The 19,808-nt window shown below is 37.0% G+C and overlaps 2 protein-coding genes across 17 annotated transcripts in view; one reads left to right on the forward strand and one right to left on the reverse strand.

The window, feature by feature from the left end:
* ALDH1A1 (aldehyde dehydrogenase 1 family member A1) overlaps window positions 1–19,808 on the reverse strand; it is a 185,588-nt gene that overhangs the window by 143,429 nt on the left and 22,351 nt on the right. The gene's annotated exons all lie outside the window — the stretch shown is intronic.
* Window positions 9–18,172, forward strand: CYP1D1 (cytochrome P450 family 1 subfamily D member 1). Of its 3 annotated transcripts, XM_074017653.1 has the most exons (8): window positions 9–177; window positions 4,083–4,132; window positions 4,835–4,921; window positions 6,783–6,906; window positions 11,668–11,757; window positions 11,838–11,958; window positions 14,928–15,014; window positions 17,656–18,172. In XM_074017653.1, the coding sequence occupies exons 2-8, from the start codon at window positions 4,100–4,102 to the stop codon at window positions 18,023–18,025; spliced, it is 912 nt and encodes a 303-aa protein (XP_073873754.1). In that variant the 5' UTR covers window positions 9–177; window positions 4,083–4,099; the 3' UTR covers window positions 18,026–18,172. The 3 variants fall into 3 exon arrangements, with proteins under 3 accessions (XP_073873754.1, XP_045229045.1, XP_073873755.1); XM_045373110.3 differs by having other exon boundaries at window positions 4,083–4,921; XM_074017654.1 differs by lacking the exons at window positions 11,668–11,757; window positions 11,838–11,958; window positions 14,928–15,014; window positions 17,656–18,172 and adding an exon at window positions 6,065–6,140 and having other exon boundaries at window positions 4,083–4,921; window positions 6,783–6,903.

A 19,808-nucleotide genomic window follows, 5' to 3' on the forward strand; every position in this document is an offset into this window, starting at 1 on the left:
GAAAGGGTGTTCTCACCAGGCCTTTCCCTCCAGGCAAGATTCTGCCCCTGCCCGCTACTGCTGTGGAAGAGACTGTTGGTGTTTCTTAGGACACACACAGCTTTGCCAAAATCCTTCCCTGTCTTCTGGTTCCTGCACCAGATTCCTCACACTGACCCGCAAGATTTCTGGGCACAGGTGAGCCTTCCAAGCAGTAACTGGGTTGAGGGGGTTTGTTGAGACTGTTGGATGATTATCCTGGCAAGTAGTTTTCCCTTAAAAAAGGTCCTCAATTTGAAATGCCCCATAGTCACATTGAAAAGCTTTTGAAAACTATCACAAGAACAGAAAACCAAACACCGCATGTTCTCACTCATAGGTGGGAACTGAACAATGAGATCACTTGGACTCGGGAAGGGGAACATCACACACCGGGGCCTATTATGGGGAGGGGGGAGGGATTGCATTGGGAGTTATACCTGATGTAAATGACGAGTTGATGGGTGCTGAGGAGTTGATGGGTGCAGCACAGCAACATGGCACAAGTATACATATGTAACAAACCTGCACATTATGCACATGTACCCTAGAACTTAAAGTATAATAATAATAAAAATAAAAAAAATTTTAAAAAGAAAAAAAAAAAGAAAAGCTTTTGAAAAATGCATCCATCCCTAGAGATTTTGATGCAATTGGTCCATGTGGACACTGCTATGTTTAACATCTCCTGAGGGAAATCTAATGTGTATGTATAGACTTCAGAATCACTATGGAGACCTTCAACCTATGTATGTCTTTCTCATCAGGCTTTAAAAAAAATTGCTTAAAATTCACTTTGAATCCTCAGTGGTGTAGCAGTGCACCCTTAGGGAGCCTCACATCCCCTGTCCTCTGCCTGAATTTATCCTCAAAACACCAGGAACAGAATGTGCTTCAGTGCTTTCCAAGAATGTTGCTGAGAAAGTTGGCAAAGCATCTGAGCCTGGTAGATCGCCAAACAGAATTTAGTAAAAGAAACGAGAAGGGCCCAGGCTGAGAAGAAAGAAAAAAAAAAATCCAGGGTAATCACACAGTTACTTACATTTGTTGATGAACTGCTAACTGTTCCAGAGACTCTGGAAAAATAGTATTGTTGGGCAGTTGACAATGTACATCACACTTGCTTCTGCCTTTTTTCTCCTTTTAGCTTTCATTATTGAAGGTTGGAGCTAGCCTTAGACATCTTCTACTCTTCTGCTCTGACATGACCATTTTACAGATGAGGAAACTGAGGCTAAGAGAGATTGTAATTTAACAGAAACTCCAGAGCTAAATAGAGGAAGAGACAGGCTGGAAACACAGTCATCTTTCTGGGTCCAGTGTTTTCCCAGCCATACATACCTCCCACCCACTCACTACTCAGCTTTGGAAATGAAACTGCTTTTTCTTGGTGTAGAAACTGCAGTTTTTTGTGTATGCTCAAGAGAAATTGAATTTTCTCCTGGGAAAGCACTAGATGTAAATAATTGGTGATTCGTTGTTAAGCTCAAGGTTGGAAATAACTGGGAAAAAATGACTTTATCTCTCCAAGTCTCCCCATAGCAGGATGACTTATTACCTCCCAGGGATGTGAGTTTTGAGACACAGTGCAGGCTTTGTTTACTGCTATATCTGCCACTTGGTAAGACTGCAATTAATGGCAGTTTTTCAAATTGTGGATGTTACATTGATTAGGTACTCAGCATATTTTTTCTAAGTTTAAATGCATATTCAGAGTTTTTTGTTTCCCATAAAAATATTTATCTCTCAATTTTAACTCCAAAATTTATCCCTTAAAAAATAATGCCAAGCAAATTGGTGTACTTAGCCACATTTTATCCATGAAGTTTAGAAAGATGAAATAAGGCCTGGCACAGTGGCTCATGCCTGTAATCCCAGCACTTTGGGAGGCAAAGACTGGTGGATCACCTGAGGTCAGGAGTTCAAGACCAGCCTGGCCAACATGGTGAAACCCCATCTCTACTAATAATACATAAATTAGCCAGACGTGGTGGTGTACACCTGTAATCCCAGCTACTCGGGAGGCTGAAGCAGGAGAATCGCTTGAACCTGGCAGATGGAGGTTGCAGTGAGCGGAGCTTGCAGTAAGCTGAGATTGGGCCATTGTACTCCAGCCTGGGTGACAAGAGCGAAACTCCATCTCCAAAAAATAAAAAAAGAAAAAAGAAAGGTGACACATGAATGACAATGTGTTTTCTTGAATGTTAACAGTGGGAGTTATTTATGCTGAGTAAGGGCTTTAAGATAAATCTGCCTTTGACCCTTGGTTCTTTTTCTAGGAGAACAGATTGGAATGGTTTTTACCACCCTGTCACTTTCATCTGAACTGGAAGACAAATTCATTGCTATTTGCACAATAATCTTTCCGTTTATTAAAATTTATTATTTTTAAAGCTGAGAAGAAACAAAGTGTTGGTCTTCTCAAAAATCAAAGAGAGCTGGACATTTACACTAGCCAATGAGTACATGCATCAGTGCTATTTGTCTGTCTAATTTGAGAAGTGTGAATAGTTTAGTTGTGTTTTCTTGTAAGAGAGAGGAAATACTAAATTTTCCTTTCTAAGTCACTAGGCTGCTTTCTCTATCAACTTTCCTCTTCTTCTGTCTACAGTTACCATAAAATACAATAGTTAATAAAAATATTCTGCATGTGTATAAAGCATTATTATTATTATTATTTTGATTAGGATCCTCTTGGTCACAAGTAACGGAAACCAGTTCTAGTTAGTTTAAGTGGGAAATAATTCAACCTAGAGACAAGAGTGTACCTAGGTCTCCTGAAGGTAGAAGTGGTGAATGTAAGATCGTGGGGCCTCTCTTTATCTTTTCTTTCCTTTCTACTTCATTCGTCTTTCTAACGTGCTTTCTTATGTCCACCTGATGAATGAAAGACCAACAAATCATATCTTCGGAACTTAGATTTTATAGATCTAGCTGCCCAGAGAAAGGATGATCTTTCACAGTCCCCTTCTCTATTCCTAAGGAGGATTTATCCTGGGCTAGTGGCCCATTCTTGGATTAACCACCCATGGTCATAGAGCAGAAAGAATTGAGGAAGTCACCCTAATAAACAGCCTGGGAAGTCCAAGAACAGAGGGAGGAGGCAAATAACCAATTAGATATCCATTAAATGGCTTGTAATTCACCGAGTACTTTTTTTTTTCTCTCTCTTGAGGCAGAGTTTCGCTCTGTCGCCCAGGCTGGAGTGCAATTGTGTGATATCTGCTCACTGCAAGCTCCACCTCCCGGGTTCAAGTCATTCTCCTGCCTTGGCCTCCTGAGTAGCTGGGATTACAGGCATGCACCACCATGCCCGGCTAATTTTTATATTTTTAGGAGAAACTAGGTTTCACCATGTTGGCCAGGCTCGTCTTGAACTACTGACCTCAAGCAATCCACCCGCTTTGGCCTTCCAAAGTTCTGGGATTACAGGTGTGAGCCACTGCCCCTGGCCCCAAGTACTTTTTAAAAAATAATAATCTGATTTGATCCACAAACAATGACAAACTACTCTGCACGCAGTTCTCTTATAACACTTTCCACTTTCTAATCTTATTTTTATTTACCTAGTTTCCTCATTAGTCTGTGAATTTTTGTTTTGTATTCTTAGTGCTTGATATTAGGGGGTGTGGTAAACATTTACTGAAAGAATGTGACTAAATCTGTGAGGTAGGATAGTTAGAGGAGAAAACCGGGATTCACTGAGGTTAAGTGGAGGCACTGAGGTCCTATGAATGAGTGTAAAGTCAGCTGCTGGAGCCTCATTCCTTTTCCAAGTCACCAGACTGCTTTCTCCATTGACTTTCGTCTTCTTCTGCCTATGGTCAGTGACTCACCTCGCAGGATTTCAGTCTGGTGGTTAGAACTGTGAAAAGAATCAAATTAGGATAAAAGTGCCATTCATTTTGCAAGAATTTGATTTTGCCCTCTCAGTGCATCAGGTAAAAAGGGCTTTCAACTAATCTCAAAAAGTCTGTACTTTCCCCCTAAATGTTGAAGGGAAGAGAGGCTACTTAGTCTATATCTAACGCTACAAAAATAAAATAGACATTTTTCTGTTTTAGGTGATATATTCCTGGAAATGATTCTCAACCTAGCAGTCACTCCTGGAGAGGTGACCACTTCTCTCATCATTTTGGTGATGGTTTTTGTTTTTGTGAGAGCTCTCAGGAGCAAGGGCAGAAAGCAGCTGTCTCCTCCTGGCCCTTGGTCCTTCCCCATCATAGGGAATCTTCTCCAGCTTGGAGAGCATCCTTACCTTACGTTAATGGAGATGAGGAAGAAATATGGAGATGTCTTTCTCCTCAAACTTGGCATGGTGCCTGTCTTGGTGGTAAATGGAATGGAAATGGTGAAACAAGTACTACTTAAGGATGGGGAGCATTTTGCAGGCAGACCTAACATGCACACATTCTCTTTCCTGGCAGAAGGAAAGAGTCTTTCATTTTCAGTGAATTACGGAGAGAGTTGGAAACTGCATAAAAAAATTGCCTCTAAGGCCTTACGAACTCTTTCTAACGCAGAAGCAAAATCCTCCACTTGCTCTTGCTTACTGGAGGAGCACGTCACTGAGGAAGTTTCTGAGCTGGTGACAGTCTTTGTAGAGTTGTCTTCCAAGAATGGCGGCTTTGACCCCAGAAACGCGATCACCTGTGCGGTGGCCAACGTTGTCTGTGCCCTCTGCTTTGGCAAGAGATATGATCACAGTGATGAGGAATTTCTTAAGATAGTTAAAACGAATGACGACTTACTCAAGGCCTCCAGTGCCGCTAACCCTGCCGATTTCATACCATGTCTCCGCTACCTTCCACTGCAGATTATAAACGCTCCTCGGGAGTTTTATCGGGCCCTGAATGGGTTTATTGCACTACACGTACAAGATCATCTTGCTACATATGATAAGGTAAGGATTTAATCTTATGCCGGGACAAGGGCTTTGGTGAGAAACAAAAGATAATGGTGAAATGCTTTGAATATCATTGGTTCTTTTCACTACATTTTGCCACAATGACCTGTACCCAAGCTATTAGTAAATTTGAGGTCCAGACAGTGAGATTACGTGACAGCATTACTCAGTTCTCATAAAACCCTAAGAAAAGTTCTGAATTCTTTAATCCTTAAAAAATTTCCCCAGAAACATAAATTTTCTCAGTGTGTGGGTAAGGTATATGCTTGTATTATGAACATAAATATAATTGTTATTTAATCTAAATCTGTTTCTAACTTTTTTTCATGAAGGCTTGTACTTTTAAAATCCAACTATGGTTCTCTGATGTATTTCCAACTTGCTGCTTCTAAAGGTTGTTTAATATTTCACGACGTGACCCCCTAGCCCCATATATTTCACCCATCTCATGTGGATACCCTGATTGTTTGCAACTCCTGGCTTGCATAGAAAGTGCAGATATTGAATATTTTGATAAAACTAAGTGATTGCCTGATAAATGATGAATAATAAGTGAGTTCCTTGAAGAAACAAAGCAATAATTTCATCTCTCCAATTTCATATCTGTCACCATGATCTCAGATTTATAGGTATCACAAATATTAGCATATTTTTTATCAGATAGTATTTTTGAATAATATAAAAGATATTCTGTAGGAAGCTTTCAAATTACCTTCATTTTCTTCTTGAGTTTCTTTGTTATACAGACATGAATTTCCAGATGACCACACATGTATTAAGTTTCTGCAGGTGGCAGAGTGGACATTTCTTTTGAGGCTATTAAATTATTTGGGGCCCACTTTGATGGTCGGCAGAAGAATAGATTTCCATCTTGAAATATGTATGTACTAGGAAGAATCCTAGTTCACAAGGGCAATTTGCTGAGATGAAGTCATCAACAAAAAAATAAAACATGAAGAGGTGGGATCATTAAGCAAATGAAGAGGTGTAAGTAGTTAAGTTAAGTTCCTTCCAATGAAAAAGAAGAGGCAGAAGACAATCTGTTTCAAGGTACCAGAAGGGAATTCTAGATCAGGTATAGTAAGTATCAGCATTTGTAAGGTGTATAAACTTTTATTCCCATTCTCTCAAATACCCCAGCCCTATCTCTTTCTCCATGGTGCCTGAAGTGAACACAAAATCCTTCCAACAGATTTAAAAACCTTTTATTGGCAAGGTACGGTGGCTGATACCTGTAATCCCAGCACTTTGGGAGGTCGAAGTGGGCGGAGGAGTTTGAGACCAGCCTGGCCAACATGGTGAAACCCCATCTCTACTAAAAATACAAAAATTAGCCAGGTGTAGTGGTGCGTGCCTATAATTCCAGCTACTCGGGAGGCTGAAGCAGGAGGATCACGTGAACCCAGGAGGCGGAAGTTGCAGTCAGTGGACACCACTGCACTCCAGCCTGGGCAACAGAATGAGACTGTGTCTCAAAAATAAAAATAAAATAAATAAATAAATAAACTTTCTATTCATTGCCAAGCAATTTCTCTGTAATAAGTTATAGGGAGAATGCTGATATTTTCAAGTTGTACTTAGAGAGACAGGAACTCTTTTTTATTTATTGAAAGAAGTTCTGAGGAGAAAATTGAGTTTGGTAACTTGGTTTTCTATTCCACACTATCAAGATTAAGCATTGCCAATTTTAAGCAAAAATGGTTGCAAGGTTTAAGATGATCTATTTACATTCCTTATATTCCAAGACTCAATGGGTTCCCTTCTAGTTATATGGTGATATGGCTCTTCCTGCGTGGGATTTAAATTGATATACAACATAGACAGGGGTGAGTAGTCATGCTAAGATTTGTCTCCTCAGGATCATATCCGAGACATTACTGATGCTCTGATTAATGTATGCCACAACAAATACGCTGCTACCAAAACAGACACTTTGAATGACAGTGAAATCATAAGCACTGTGAACGACCTCTTTGGAGCTGGTATGTGACAGAATTTAGCCACATGTAAGACCAATACAAATTAGCTGCAATTTGTTGTTATCTATTGTTTACAGTTTAGAGGACTTTGCTCTTCCTATATCGGCCATTTTATCTAGTTGATCTCACATCGTATAAATTTGTTATTCTACCTTCTTATGTCATTCAGAAAACTTTATTTTGATCTCAGGAGTAGAGACTTGAGTTAATCATTGCCCACAGTTAATGGTGCCTTCACATTATTGTCCATGAAATGACTGTCCTTGTTTATTACTTTCACTTCCAGTCCCTTCACCCAATCCATTGACATTTATTCGGAAACTATTTAAAGTGTCATTGTTTTCATTTTGTGTATTCTCATAAAATAGGCTTTTGGTATTATCATGTACTTTGTAAATGTAATTGCTACTTACATCTAAATCTGTTTCTAACTTTTCTCACGAAGCTCTGTACTCTCTTACAATCCAACCATGATTGTCAGGTGTATTTCCAATTTGCTGCTTCTAAAGTTCATTTAATATTCGATGTCTGGCACCCCCCATATTTTACCCATCTCATGTGGATACCCTAACTGCACCTCCTGGCTTGCACAGAAAATGCGGATATTGAATGTTGGGCTAAAGCTAAGATGACCACTCTTGTACATGAGTTTTGCCTCCTTTTGAAATACCACCTTATGCTAAGAAGCAGAATTTCTGGGTCAACTAATGAAAGAATGATTGAGTTTTGATACACACTGCTAAATTCATTTCACAAAGACTGTACCAATTTGTACTGCTACCATATTACTCTCATTCTTAAATTTTATAGTTTTCTTTAAAAGTCATTTTTATCTATCACATTTATTAGAGTTCCTCTAAGATGCTAAACTGCAGGAAGCCAATTCTCAGTATAAGAAAATACAAGCCGGGCGCGGTGGCTCACGCCTGTAATCCCAGCACTTTGGGAGGCCGAGGAGGGCGGATCACGAGGTCAGGAGATCGAGACCATCCTGGCTAACACGGTGAAACCCTGTCTCTACTAAAAATGCAAAAAACTAGCCGGGCGAGGCGGCGGGCGCCTGTAGTCCCAGCTACTCGGGAGGCTGAGGCAGGAGAATGGCGTGAACCCGGGAGGCGGAGCTTGCAGTGAGCCGAGATCGCGCCATTGCACTCCAGCCTGGGCGATTATAAATGTTTTAGCAGTTTCATTTTATGTGGAATACTCTTCAAATGTATTTTTCTTCTTTATACTATATTTATTGGTAATTGGGTTCACTTGTTTCTAGGATCTATGCATTTTTGATCATGAATTCTCTCTGCAAATAGAGGCATTTGTTTTTATTTGTATTATTTTTTCTCATGCAAATGCACGAGCCCCCTATATGTGTGTGTGTGTGTGTATTTATTATTTTAATCATGACTTCAATTTGATGGATTATTTCATCTGATTATTCATCATAAAAATGTGACCAGGCTGTACTTTGTATTTTCTTCTGACAATCTAAATAATGCTATGTACAAATATGAGTATTTGTCAGAACATTTTAAAATGCCTGAACATTAGTGAGTACTAAAGACTGGGTGTGTGTGGGTGTGATAAATACATCAAGTGAGTTTTATTTTCTTATTTGTTTATTTTTAAATTGGCACATAAAATTGTATGTATTTATAATATGCGACATGATGTTTTAAAGTATGTATACGTTGTGAAATGGCTAAATCTAGCTAACTAAAATATGCATTACCTCACGTAGTCATCATTTTTGTGGTGAGAACACTTAAAATCCAGTCTCAGCATTTTTTAAGAACACAATATATAATCATTAACTATAGTCATCAGACTGCAATAGATCTCTTGAACTTATTCCTCCTGTTTAATTATAATTTATTTTGATCTTGATTCAGTGAGATAATATCTGAATATATTTCAGAAATATGTAATACTTCCAAGATTATCAAGTAATCAGCAAATATAAAATTATGGCAGATGACAAAAATGTCTAGGATGGAGAATAAAACCATCTGACATGTACAACACAGTTAAAAAATGGTTTGGGTAAAATGTGTACAAAACAGTATTCAGTAGAATGGATTACTACATAAAACATTTATTTGCTAAATAAACGTATCTCATGGAGTGTATATTTTAATGTAAATAGAGAAATAATGAAAATTAATAAAACCATAAGCTTCCACAGGTACCTGCTACCTCACTAGTGAAATGTAATAAAATATTTTATTAGAATAAATCAGTGAGCTGTAAACCATATATTTTAGTGGATAAAATTTGCAAGCACTCTGTTCCATCATATCTACTATATTATTAAGATTTATATTTCCATATTTAACTTTTGAAATTGATTGTAGAAATAATTTAGTTTCTTCTTTGGGTATAGTAAGGTTTTCCCAAAAATCATTGATTTTACCCTCAATGTTTCAATAATCTACCAAGATAGATAACTTAACTGCTGGTTGCTTAAGCCTGGATATAAAAAGCAAAATTCATGATAATCAAAATATAGATCCTGATATTCATACAGATAGTTAAAGATCTTGGATATAAGGTCCATGGCTCTACCGTGAGTGAGAGCAGTGTTTTGCATGTACTATTCATGGCATGTTGTTTATTTTAGAGAATAAAGTTCTTTATGCTAGAGAATAGAGTTGATATATTCCACATAGAAGTCCAAATTTTCACACTACACTGTACTCTGCTGTAGACATCATGGTCAGTAACTTTATTTGAACAGTTTACTTTTACATTAAATTATTACAGTATGAAGTCATATTAGAAATTCTCTGAGTTAAGAACTGAAGAAGCCACTGGCTCACTATGAGAGACTGCCATGTTCAACAGATGTGAAAACAAGCTTAGGAAATGAAGTTTGGAAAGGAACTAACTCTGTTCTGCAGCTATATCTGGGTATACTTATTGTGCACATTGTGTTGCAAGTTATTTATAAAACAACTACCTTTGTCTCTTGTGTGACCCATGTAAAATATTTTACCATTTCTATGATGCAAGTTTCTCATTTTTAATGTGACGCTAATTGTGGCCCTCATCTCAGATGACAATGCACTTAAGTGGTCAATGTTTGGTAAACATATTCACCATTACCTGTGTTGTCATCATCATCAGGAAAATCCAGAAATTAAATATATTGATTTAAAAACTCATCTTTTGCTACCGGTTTTATAAGATTTGAGTAGAAAACACAAATAACATTACTTTTAGAATTAGGTCATCATAGAGGCGAATTTACAATTAAAACAGTCTAGAAGAGCTTTTTAATGTGGCATTTCTGAGTTTTAGGTTTCAAGAATTGATTGAGTACATTCTTCGATGTAGTAATCATAAAGTAGCCCTTGAAAAAAGATGAAGTTTGGCATACAGGGTTCTTTGCTTTTATTTTCAGTAATGAAACCATTTAGCTGAGGTATGGATAATCTCAAAAAGAAAAATGCTTTGTTTAAAGAGTGAAATCGAAACTATAAAATATACACTAAAACTTATTCAAATAAATTGAATCTGGTCAACCTTTCATTATGTGCTCATATGATGTCCAAGTTTAAGTATTGGCTCTGCCTTTTATGAGTTCATTCACCTTGAGCAAAACCCATAATGTCTTTGAGGCTCAGTAAAATTAACATAGTTATACATTGCGTATCTATATTATAATTTATAAAATATGTTATATATGTGTGCCAATGTATCATATATTGTTATATAGTGTATGTATACACACACATACACAGAGAGAGGGAGAGAGAGAGAGCACACACTCTTGGATCAGAGTAAGTACTCAATAACTTCTTATTTTTATTACAATTAATACCCATTATTATTATCTACATCAATGGTGTTTATTATGTAATACAATGCTTCCTATGTTTTCACTAGTCTTATAAATAGTACATACATATTTTTAAAATTTTAATTTATTTTTAGTCATGTTCACAAATATACAACATTTTTAAGTGATATAGTTTACTACTATTGAGCATATTCACATGGTTGTGCAACCGATCTCTAGAACTTCTTCATCTTGCAAAACTGAAATCCTATGCCCATTAAACACTAATTTCCCCTATCCTTTCTTGCCCTTGACAATTTCCTTTATGCTTTGTTTCTATGATTTTGACTACTTTAGAAATCTCTTGTGAGTGAAGTCATATAGTATTTGTCCTTTTCTGATTACCTTATTTCACTGAGCCTAATGTCCTCAAGGTTTATTCATGTGGTGGCATGTGACAGAATCTACTTTCTTAAGACTCCATAATATTCCACAATGTATACATCACAGTTTCTTTATTCATCCATCAATGGACATTTGGGTTGCCTCTACCTCTTAGCTATTGCGTATAATGCTGCAATGACCATGAATGTGCAAATGTAGCTTACAGATCTCGCTTTAAATTTTTTTTGTAATATAACCCAGAAGTAGGATTGCTAGATAATATATAAATACTATTTTTAATTTTTTAAACTTAAACTTCCATACTGTTTTCTATAGTAGCCACACCATTTTGCACTATCCTAATGGGTGAGAAGTTACCACTACAGTTTGAAATTAAACTTAATAATAATTTTATAGTGATTCCATTGTTTTTTGGCTAGATTCCTTTCTGTTAATTCTTATTCTTTATCTGACTTCTACATTCTTAATCTAATTTCTTTAGATTTCTTTCTGCTAATTCTTAGCAGTCAAATGGGAAATAAAATGAGCAAACTGATTTAACTATGCTTTTTTCCATGACACTTGGTCTCTTGGTTCTTTTTTAGGGTTTGAAACAGTATCAACATGTCTATATTGGAGCTTTCTTTATTTGATACATTATCCAGAAATTCAAGCCAAAATTCAAGAAGAAATTGGTAATATGTTTTCAAATGAAAAATATAATTCTTACAATTATCATTTTTCTTATTAAATCAAAACATAATTTTCTTTAAAGATGGAAACATTGGGCTGAAACCACCCAGATTTGAAGACAGGAAAATTTTGCCATACACAGAAGCTTTCATAAGTGAAGTATTCAGACATGCCTCTTTTCTTCCATTTACTATTCCACATTGGTAAGCATATAATTCTCCTTTAAAACAGCCACTAGTGGTGGGGTGGAGGCATTGAAGAATCTTAGACATTGGAATACTTTAAGTACTTTAAAATGTACATTGTATTATTGTTTTAATATTACTTTAAATCTTAGTTTATTTTTAAACACTATAATAAAATTTTTGTGTTCAGCAAAAGCATATTTTGTGAACATTTTTCATTACTAAACTATGTTGTCATTAACTTTTATTTTATGTGCACTAATCACAGTGTCAGAAAGATATGGAAAGTCCAAACAACAGATAATCCAACCATAATATGTATTTGGCTACGAAAAGTCATGCAAACTTGCTTAATTTCATCTGAGGAGCAGAATTAGCTTCCTCCTGGTATGGATTTGTTTTTAGTAGCCCAGAATTTTGCTGGACAGTAAACTAAGGAAGCTAATGCTGTCACAATGAGATTAAACAGAGTATTCATTTGCAGATACTTGAAACTTTACTGAATCTTATTTCAGAATCTCCAGCACACAAATGCATGCCAGCATAGATTAGGTAGATAGCTTCATTAAATACATCTGTGGGGAACCAAACTTCCAGTAGTTTGTTCTGTTTTTATTCCACACAATTAAAAATTATTAAAAAAAAAAAAAAAAAACAACAACACCTGGAATTCTCAGTGTTTGTTCTTCCCTCTCCCTTTAAATAGTGAAGGAGTGGGAATATCTCTCTTCCCAGGAAACTGATGTAATCGTTTAGCAATTGGTGTGACAGCATGCAGTATCCTTAGCTAAGTGTCCCAAAGGGCAAGACCGCCAGCTGAGCAGAGTCAAGGCCAGACAGCAAGTGACAGTTCCCTGTATTTTGCCCCTTGTTTGCTCTCTTTATTCACACACAGTGGCTATTTGCTATTTTTTCAAGTGATCCATTTTGTTTTCTAGCTGCTATGTCAGATCCTCTCTCAGTTAAAGCAAATTTCATTTTAACGTAAGTTTTTAAAGAAATTAAAAATCCCTACCTATTTAAAAGCAACTCTTCTGTCCCAATAACTTTTATTAAATGACTTTGGTGCTTCATAAGAGTATTATCCACACTTCCGCTAAGTACCCAGGAACAGAGAGGCTCTGCCAAGTTTATATAGGCATCATTTGGAATGAAAGTGGTCATCTAATTAGGGCCCTGTAAACTCATCTGAGGGTCTAAGTGATAAGGAGAAATATGTATTAGGACATAGATATTCATTGTATTATTAAAAGTAAGGAAATACATTAAAATGTGAAATTAAAAGAACTACTGCATTGGCTAACGAAAGTGGAGTGATACGAACCGGGAATTTTGTGCACACAAAGGTGCTATCTTACTTATATTGTTCAGGACTGATCTATTCTATTACACTTGTACGATTATTGTTTTCCATTTAAAATGAAAAGGCACAAAATATGATAAAATAAATTTAAACAAACTAAATGAAATAAACTTAAGTAAAAGCAGCAAAAGTTTGCTATTACATATAACATATATACACAGATACAAAAACACACAGGAAAGACCAAATCATATCCTAATAAATATTTATTGTGTGTGCATTTCTTAAAAGTTGTGTGGAAAACCACATATGCACATGAAATTTAAGGGACATAAAAGGAGAAAGAGAAACTTTATAATTCACTCTTATATTTTAATACCAATGAAATAAAATTTTACATACCAGGTTTCCATAAAATAGAGGCATATAACTTCTATGAGTAGAATCTGAGCAGCTAAATCCACAGAGGGAGTGTGGACTGGGATGTGTTGAGATAGGCAAGTGGCTATGCATGAGAAAAGGTAACCCTTCCAAAAAGCGAGTCTATTGCTTGTTTGGTCTTCCCCCTTGTTGGGTTTTGAGAAACTCAATAAATAACATTCATATTATTTGCCAAAGCTCAGTACCAGCCACAAAATAGACACAGGTAAAATAGAAATTACATTATTAGCTTTTTAAATAATCAGAGCTAGTTTTCACGATGTGGCTTAGAACTAGTTCAAGTAGACCTCGAAACTGACATACTTCTCTACTCAGTCTCCGGCTAGGTTGAACACTTCCAGGTCTCCTGTGGAAGGACAAAATCTGACCCTCTAAGCTCAGCCTCTTTCCGATTGTAGATGAGATGTATCTCCATTACAAATTGGCTAATCTGAAGAGAGAACCCAGAAGTAGTGAGACAATGCCTTCTCTCAAACTCATCAAATTGAAATGTTTCTGTTTCTCTTGGGGAAGTAAGTGTGAGAGTAGGTTAGCGAGGTAGGGAGTGCCACAGGGAAACATAAAATGATTGAATCCAATCCATGAATAATTATAGAGGCATAAAGGGGAAAGGCAAACAGGTTTCAGGAAGGAGTTTGAGTATCAGACTAGAAAAATAGAGTATTTTCTTTAGAGGCAACTTAGAGACCATCCAACACAACCAACACCTTCGTTTCATAGCTAGGAAATGGAGTCACAGAATAGATAATTTGCCCAATATCCCACTAAGGGCAGCATCCAAAGTTCAGATTTCCTTGCTTCAATTCCATTGTTCCTTCTACCCAGTACTCAAAGGTGTGACATTGTCTTTCTAATTTATTAATAATAGACACAAACACAGTGAGCACACAGAAGTACTGAATAATTCTCTTAATCGTTTCCTGATGTAATTTGATCTGCCTGCTTATGGTCAGCTCGGTCACAGAAATATTGAGATAATTTTCTATGGAAATGTGTAGCTCATAGAAGTGCTTTGAATATATTAAGTGCACAATGTGCTTAACACATGCAAGAAAAATAAATTACTAATTTGACAAGAAGTGGAAATTGTTTTAATTAATGAAAGAATGAAGATGTATAAAGATGTATTATTATAGTAAAAAAAGACATAAATAAAAATAGTCTGTGAGTTGCAGGTGGCAGTTTAGAGATGGGTAATTTGAACTGACAGGATATGCTGTAATGCTGTTTTTTGCTTTCTTAGTACTACAGCGGACACCACTCTGAATGGCTATTTCATTCCCCGGAAAACATGCACCTTTATTAACATGTATCAAGTAAACCACGATGAGTAAGTCACCAGAATTAATCTTTGGATAAATCTGCTTGCTTGCTTGCTTGGTTGTTTACTGTTTATTAATCTGGAAAAGATTTACAATCTTCTTAGCCAACCTTCACTCCTGTTTCTCTTGAAAGATATTGGAAAGTTTCTTTCCTCAGTTTCTCTCCTCATTTATAATGCAAATGGTGATATATTGACACAAATTGAGGAAAAATTCAATATAGGGCAATTCCAATTTCAAAAATGAGCTCATTAGGAGAGATTTGGGCAGAGGACTTTGCATAGTCATGGCTAGTACATTGAAATGGAGTCTGAAATCAATCCCCCACTGCAATGTAAGCCACCAAGCAGGGATTTTTTTTTTCTTTGTTTGTTTACTTGTTCCTCTACCCCAGCAGCTGGATCACTGCCTCACACATAGTTGGCACACAATAAATATTTGTTGAATAAAATAAAGTTAGAAGTTCATCCATTTCAGCTGTGAAAGAGAGGGCTGAGATGAGAGTATCTAATGCAGTGAAAGTGAGGATAATCACAGTGGTGATGGTGGTAGTGGTGGTGAGAATGATGATTACACCTAATATTTATAGACTCCTACTGTGGGCAAGGCACAAAACCTTGCAGTATCTTTCCTGAGCCTCAATTATTATTGATAATTGATCACAATGCATTGGTGCTATCACAATCTTCATTTTACAGATAAACAAACCCTCAACCAGGTTAAACACGTTGCCTAAGGTCGCATGTTCAGAAGGTGGCAGAGGTAGGACTCAAATCCAAATGTGTAAATTTTATATAATGGAAACCAAGCGCTTCCTGTCATGGTCAGGGCTTGATGTCTCCAGTAACTGGCAGAGACTGCATTCTTATGCACTCAGCAGACAGTAAATAGGTTACACAGTCTTTTCACCCAAGATCTCATCTGACTGATGTTTCAGGCTGCAAGCTGTTAGAGAGGGAAGTGATTATCCTGTGTACCTAATGGCAGCTTCACAATCTCTGTGAACAGAAAGGTGGTAGAAGACAATGCATATGCTGTCCCACTGCAACACTTACTGTCACGGAGATTGACACTTCCATTCTCCACACCGAGGCATTTTAAAACCATTATAAGAAGAAATACTGCAAATGTATATTTAATAACATTTATTCTTTCTTAGTATAATCCTAAGTATTCTATTAATAATATCCTAAGAACTGGTGATTATAAAGAGTATTGAGTAATGTGCAAACAAACTGAGTTAACATGGGTGCTACTAAAGAAATACCATTTGTATGGAGGCACTTGTTTAAGCTGAATGAGTATGTAATTTAAGACTTGATATTATGGGAAAATTCTTCACATTTAATTAATCTAAAGCATAGGTCACAAACTCAAGCACCTATTGAGCAATAAAAAAATACCAAAAATAAGTGAATTGCACTTGGTGAAGCATTGTGAAGAGGGGAGGTCATCTGCCACATTTAACTCAGCTCAGTAAACTGTTGGCAAGCAGGACGTTGTCCCAATGTTGTCAGCTTTTATGATTATAAAAGAGAACTTGGAAACGCACATTTTCACGTGAAATCTGATTTTTAAATGTTAGCAACAATGAATTATTTTTAAAAGATTATGAGAGAAAACCAAAATGTGTTGGAGGACTGTGGAGAGAACTAATCCTCTAGGTCTGTGGCCTCTGGTATAGACAGAAACCAGTTTTTCCTTCTAGAGAGATGATGACATCTACACACCAAGAGGGCCAGTTCTTTGTAAAGCCAGGTGGGTCCCTGATATACGGTTTAGGCCTACAGAAAACATGCTAGCATTGGTCATCATAAATAAGCCAAATATGGTGCGTGTAACAAAAGATAGAGATAGAAGCAAGAATCAGGTACACAGTGATTTGGGAACTGTGGGCAATCCCTCAATGAGAGCTGCTTTCTGGAGACCCAGATCCTCTCTGTATTGTTGTACAAAGGCCATTTCCTAAACTTGTTTTTTACCAGAGTGAGAGATGTGGCCCAGTCTCATCATTCTTAGTCATTCTGCGTAAAGCAAAAGACATTGAATATGTATTACTTTTTATTTATGTCACCATTTTGGAATATTCTTATGAGAATCTTATGGAATTCTTCATTTAAAATAATTAAATTCATGGCTAACCCATACCTTGAAGTTAGCTTGCAGGAGAGCCGAGCTAGAACTGGCTTCTGTGTGCCGGTTAGCCATGAAGCCAAAACCATCCCAACTCCAAGCAGAGCTTCACTCCTCAGGTAGTTCATGTGCTTAGACTCTCAGACTGAGTGGAAGGTTTCTTATTCAATTCAGAAAAATTGAGGAAATAGATTTTCAAGTATTTTATTGACTAATGAATTGGTAGTCATTTCAGTGAAAATTAGGTGTAATTGTACTAAATCTTTATCATAACTAGATTTGTCAAAGATTAAAGGAAAAAGTGACATATTCATAATTATATATAATCATATGTCTCCATAAGTACTTATACATATAGGTGTATATATACTTCATTTATGTGTACTTCCTTTCTCTATATATAATTTATAAGGAATATTCTCATGCATAAGAAAATTATTGTGGAAAAGTTGCCAACAATAGCAAAAATGAGAAAATAATTTCTTTTTACGTGTTGTTTTTGTCTATTTCATGCAGAACTATTTGGGATAATCCTAGCTTATTTAGACCTGACAGATTTCTAAACGAAAACAGAGAACTGAATAAAAGCCTCGTGGAGAAAGTTTTGATATTTGGAATGGGCATCCGGAAGTGTCTGGGAGAAGATGTTGCACGCAATGAGATATTCATTTTCATCACTGCTGTTCTGCAGCAGCTCAAGCTGAAAAAATGCCCCAGAGCCAAACTAGACCTGACTCCCACATACGGGTTAGTCATGAGGCCAAAACCATACCAACTTGAAGCAGAACGCCGCTCCTCAGGGAGTTCATCGGCTTCGATTCTCAGACTGAGGGGAGGGTTCCTTACTCAATTCAGAAAAATAGATGATTTGAATTTACTTAACTAGCAATGTGCAGTTTATTCCCCTGAGCTATGCTATGAATTCAACTCTGTGACGTGTTTTATAAAGTATGTGGTATAGCTTTAGTTCCAATATGAGACTTAATGTCGTGTGAGGATATTTTAAGATAATAATAAAGTGTGACGTAAATCAGAGGGTTTAAATCCAGATCTCGCACAGTGCTGTCCCAGGTGTCTTGTGGATGTGAGTGGAAGGGAAAGTGAGTGGCAGATTGACCAGATGGACAAGAGGACTCTGTCTACCTTCCTTTTACGCTAGCTTCAGATAAACAGGCATACTCATCTTTGCTTTAAATATAGGGTTCAGAATAAGAACAAGGTTCTGATGCTAAATATTCTCAGTGATCTTGGGCATAGGTGCTCAGGAGGGCCAGAGAAGGGAGCTAGAGTAGCCTAGCAGAGAGCATTGCATGGTCACAGTAGATGAGCTGGGCTAGAGTTAGAGGAGTAGAGAAAAGGAGATGACAGGGATTGCCTCAAGACCATTTTTGTATCAGATTATGTATTTTTGTGTATTAAATTTTTAATTGTAAGGCAAATTGGTGTTTTCACAATGTTACCAACTTCTTTTGGTACATACTAAATATATATATATATATATTTGTATTATTAATAGTTTACCAGGACTGCAATACTAACAGAATACCAGAGGCTAAGTAGTATAAACAACAGAAATTTACTTTCTCACAGTTCTCAAGGCAGAAAATGCAAGATCAAGGTGCCAGCTGCCTTGGTTTCTCCTGAGGTCTCCCTCCTTGGCTTGCAGACAGCTGCCTTCTCGCTGTGTCCTCACAGGGCCTTTTCCCTGTGTGCACACAACTCTGGGGTCTCTCCCTCTTTTTATAAGAACAATAGTCATAATGTATTAAGGCCCCACCCTAAGAGTCTCATTTTAACTTCATTATTCCTTTTTAAATTTTTATCTATTTATTTTTTTGAGATGGAGTCTCAAAAACCCCAGGTTCAAGTGATTCTCCTGCCTCAGCCTCCTGAGTAGCTGGGATTGCAGGCGTGCACCACACCCAGCTAATTTTTGTATTTTTAGTAGAGATGTGGTGTTTCATCATGTTGGTCAGGCTAGTCTTGAACTCCTGACCTCGTGATCCACCTGACTCAGCCTCCCAAAGTACTGGGATTATAGGCACGAGCCACTGCACCTGGCCAATTTCATTATTCTTTAAAGACTTTATCTTCCAATACAATCACATTCTGAAGTACTAAAAGTTGGGATGTCAACACATCAATTTCAGAGTCGAGAGGGTGGGGGACACAATTGAGCCCATAATAGCATGTAATGAGAATAAAACTACATGCTGATTTTTAAAAAATGCTTTTAAATGTAAGACTCAGCACTAAGTATACGCTTTATTCATTGAATTTGTTAATGAGCTAGGGCATATAAGTGAACTTAAAACGGACAGTGAAAGAACTAGTATTTCAGATTGAAGGTTTGAGGTGGAGTTGTGCAATACAAACTGGGAGGTAAGAGAATATCTGGGGTCTAATTCAGCTGAGAAGAGCAGTGAGAGAGGTGTGCCTCTCTAAATAATGATGATCTTGGCCAAGATGTGACAATGGAAGTAGAGAACTTTTAAGCCATTCAGAGACAATGAAAATTAAAGTCAGGGCCGGGTATGGTGGCTCATGCCTGTAATTCCAGTACTTTGGGAGGCCGAGACGAGTGGATCACAAGGTCAAGAGATCAAGACCATCCTGGCCAACATGGTGAAACCCTGTCTCTACTAAAAATACAAAAATTAGCTGGGCTT

This window comes from Macaca fascicularis, chromosome 15 (assembly GCF_037993035.2).
Source record: "Macaca fascicularis isolate 582-1 chromosome 15, T2T-MFA8v1.1".
NCBI lineage: Eukaryota > Metazoa > Chordata > Mammalia > Primates > Cercopithecidae > Macaca > Macaca fascicularis.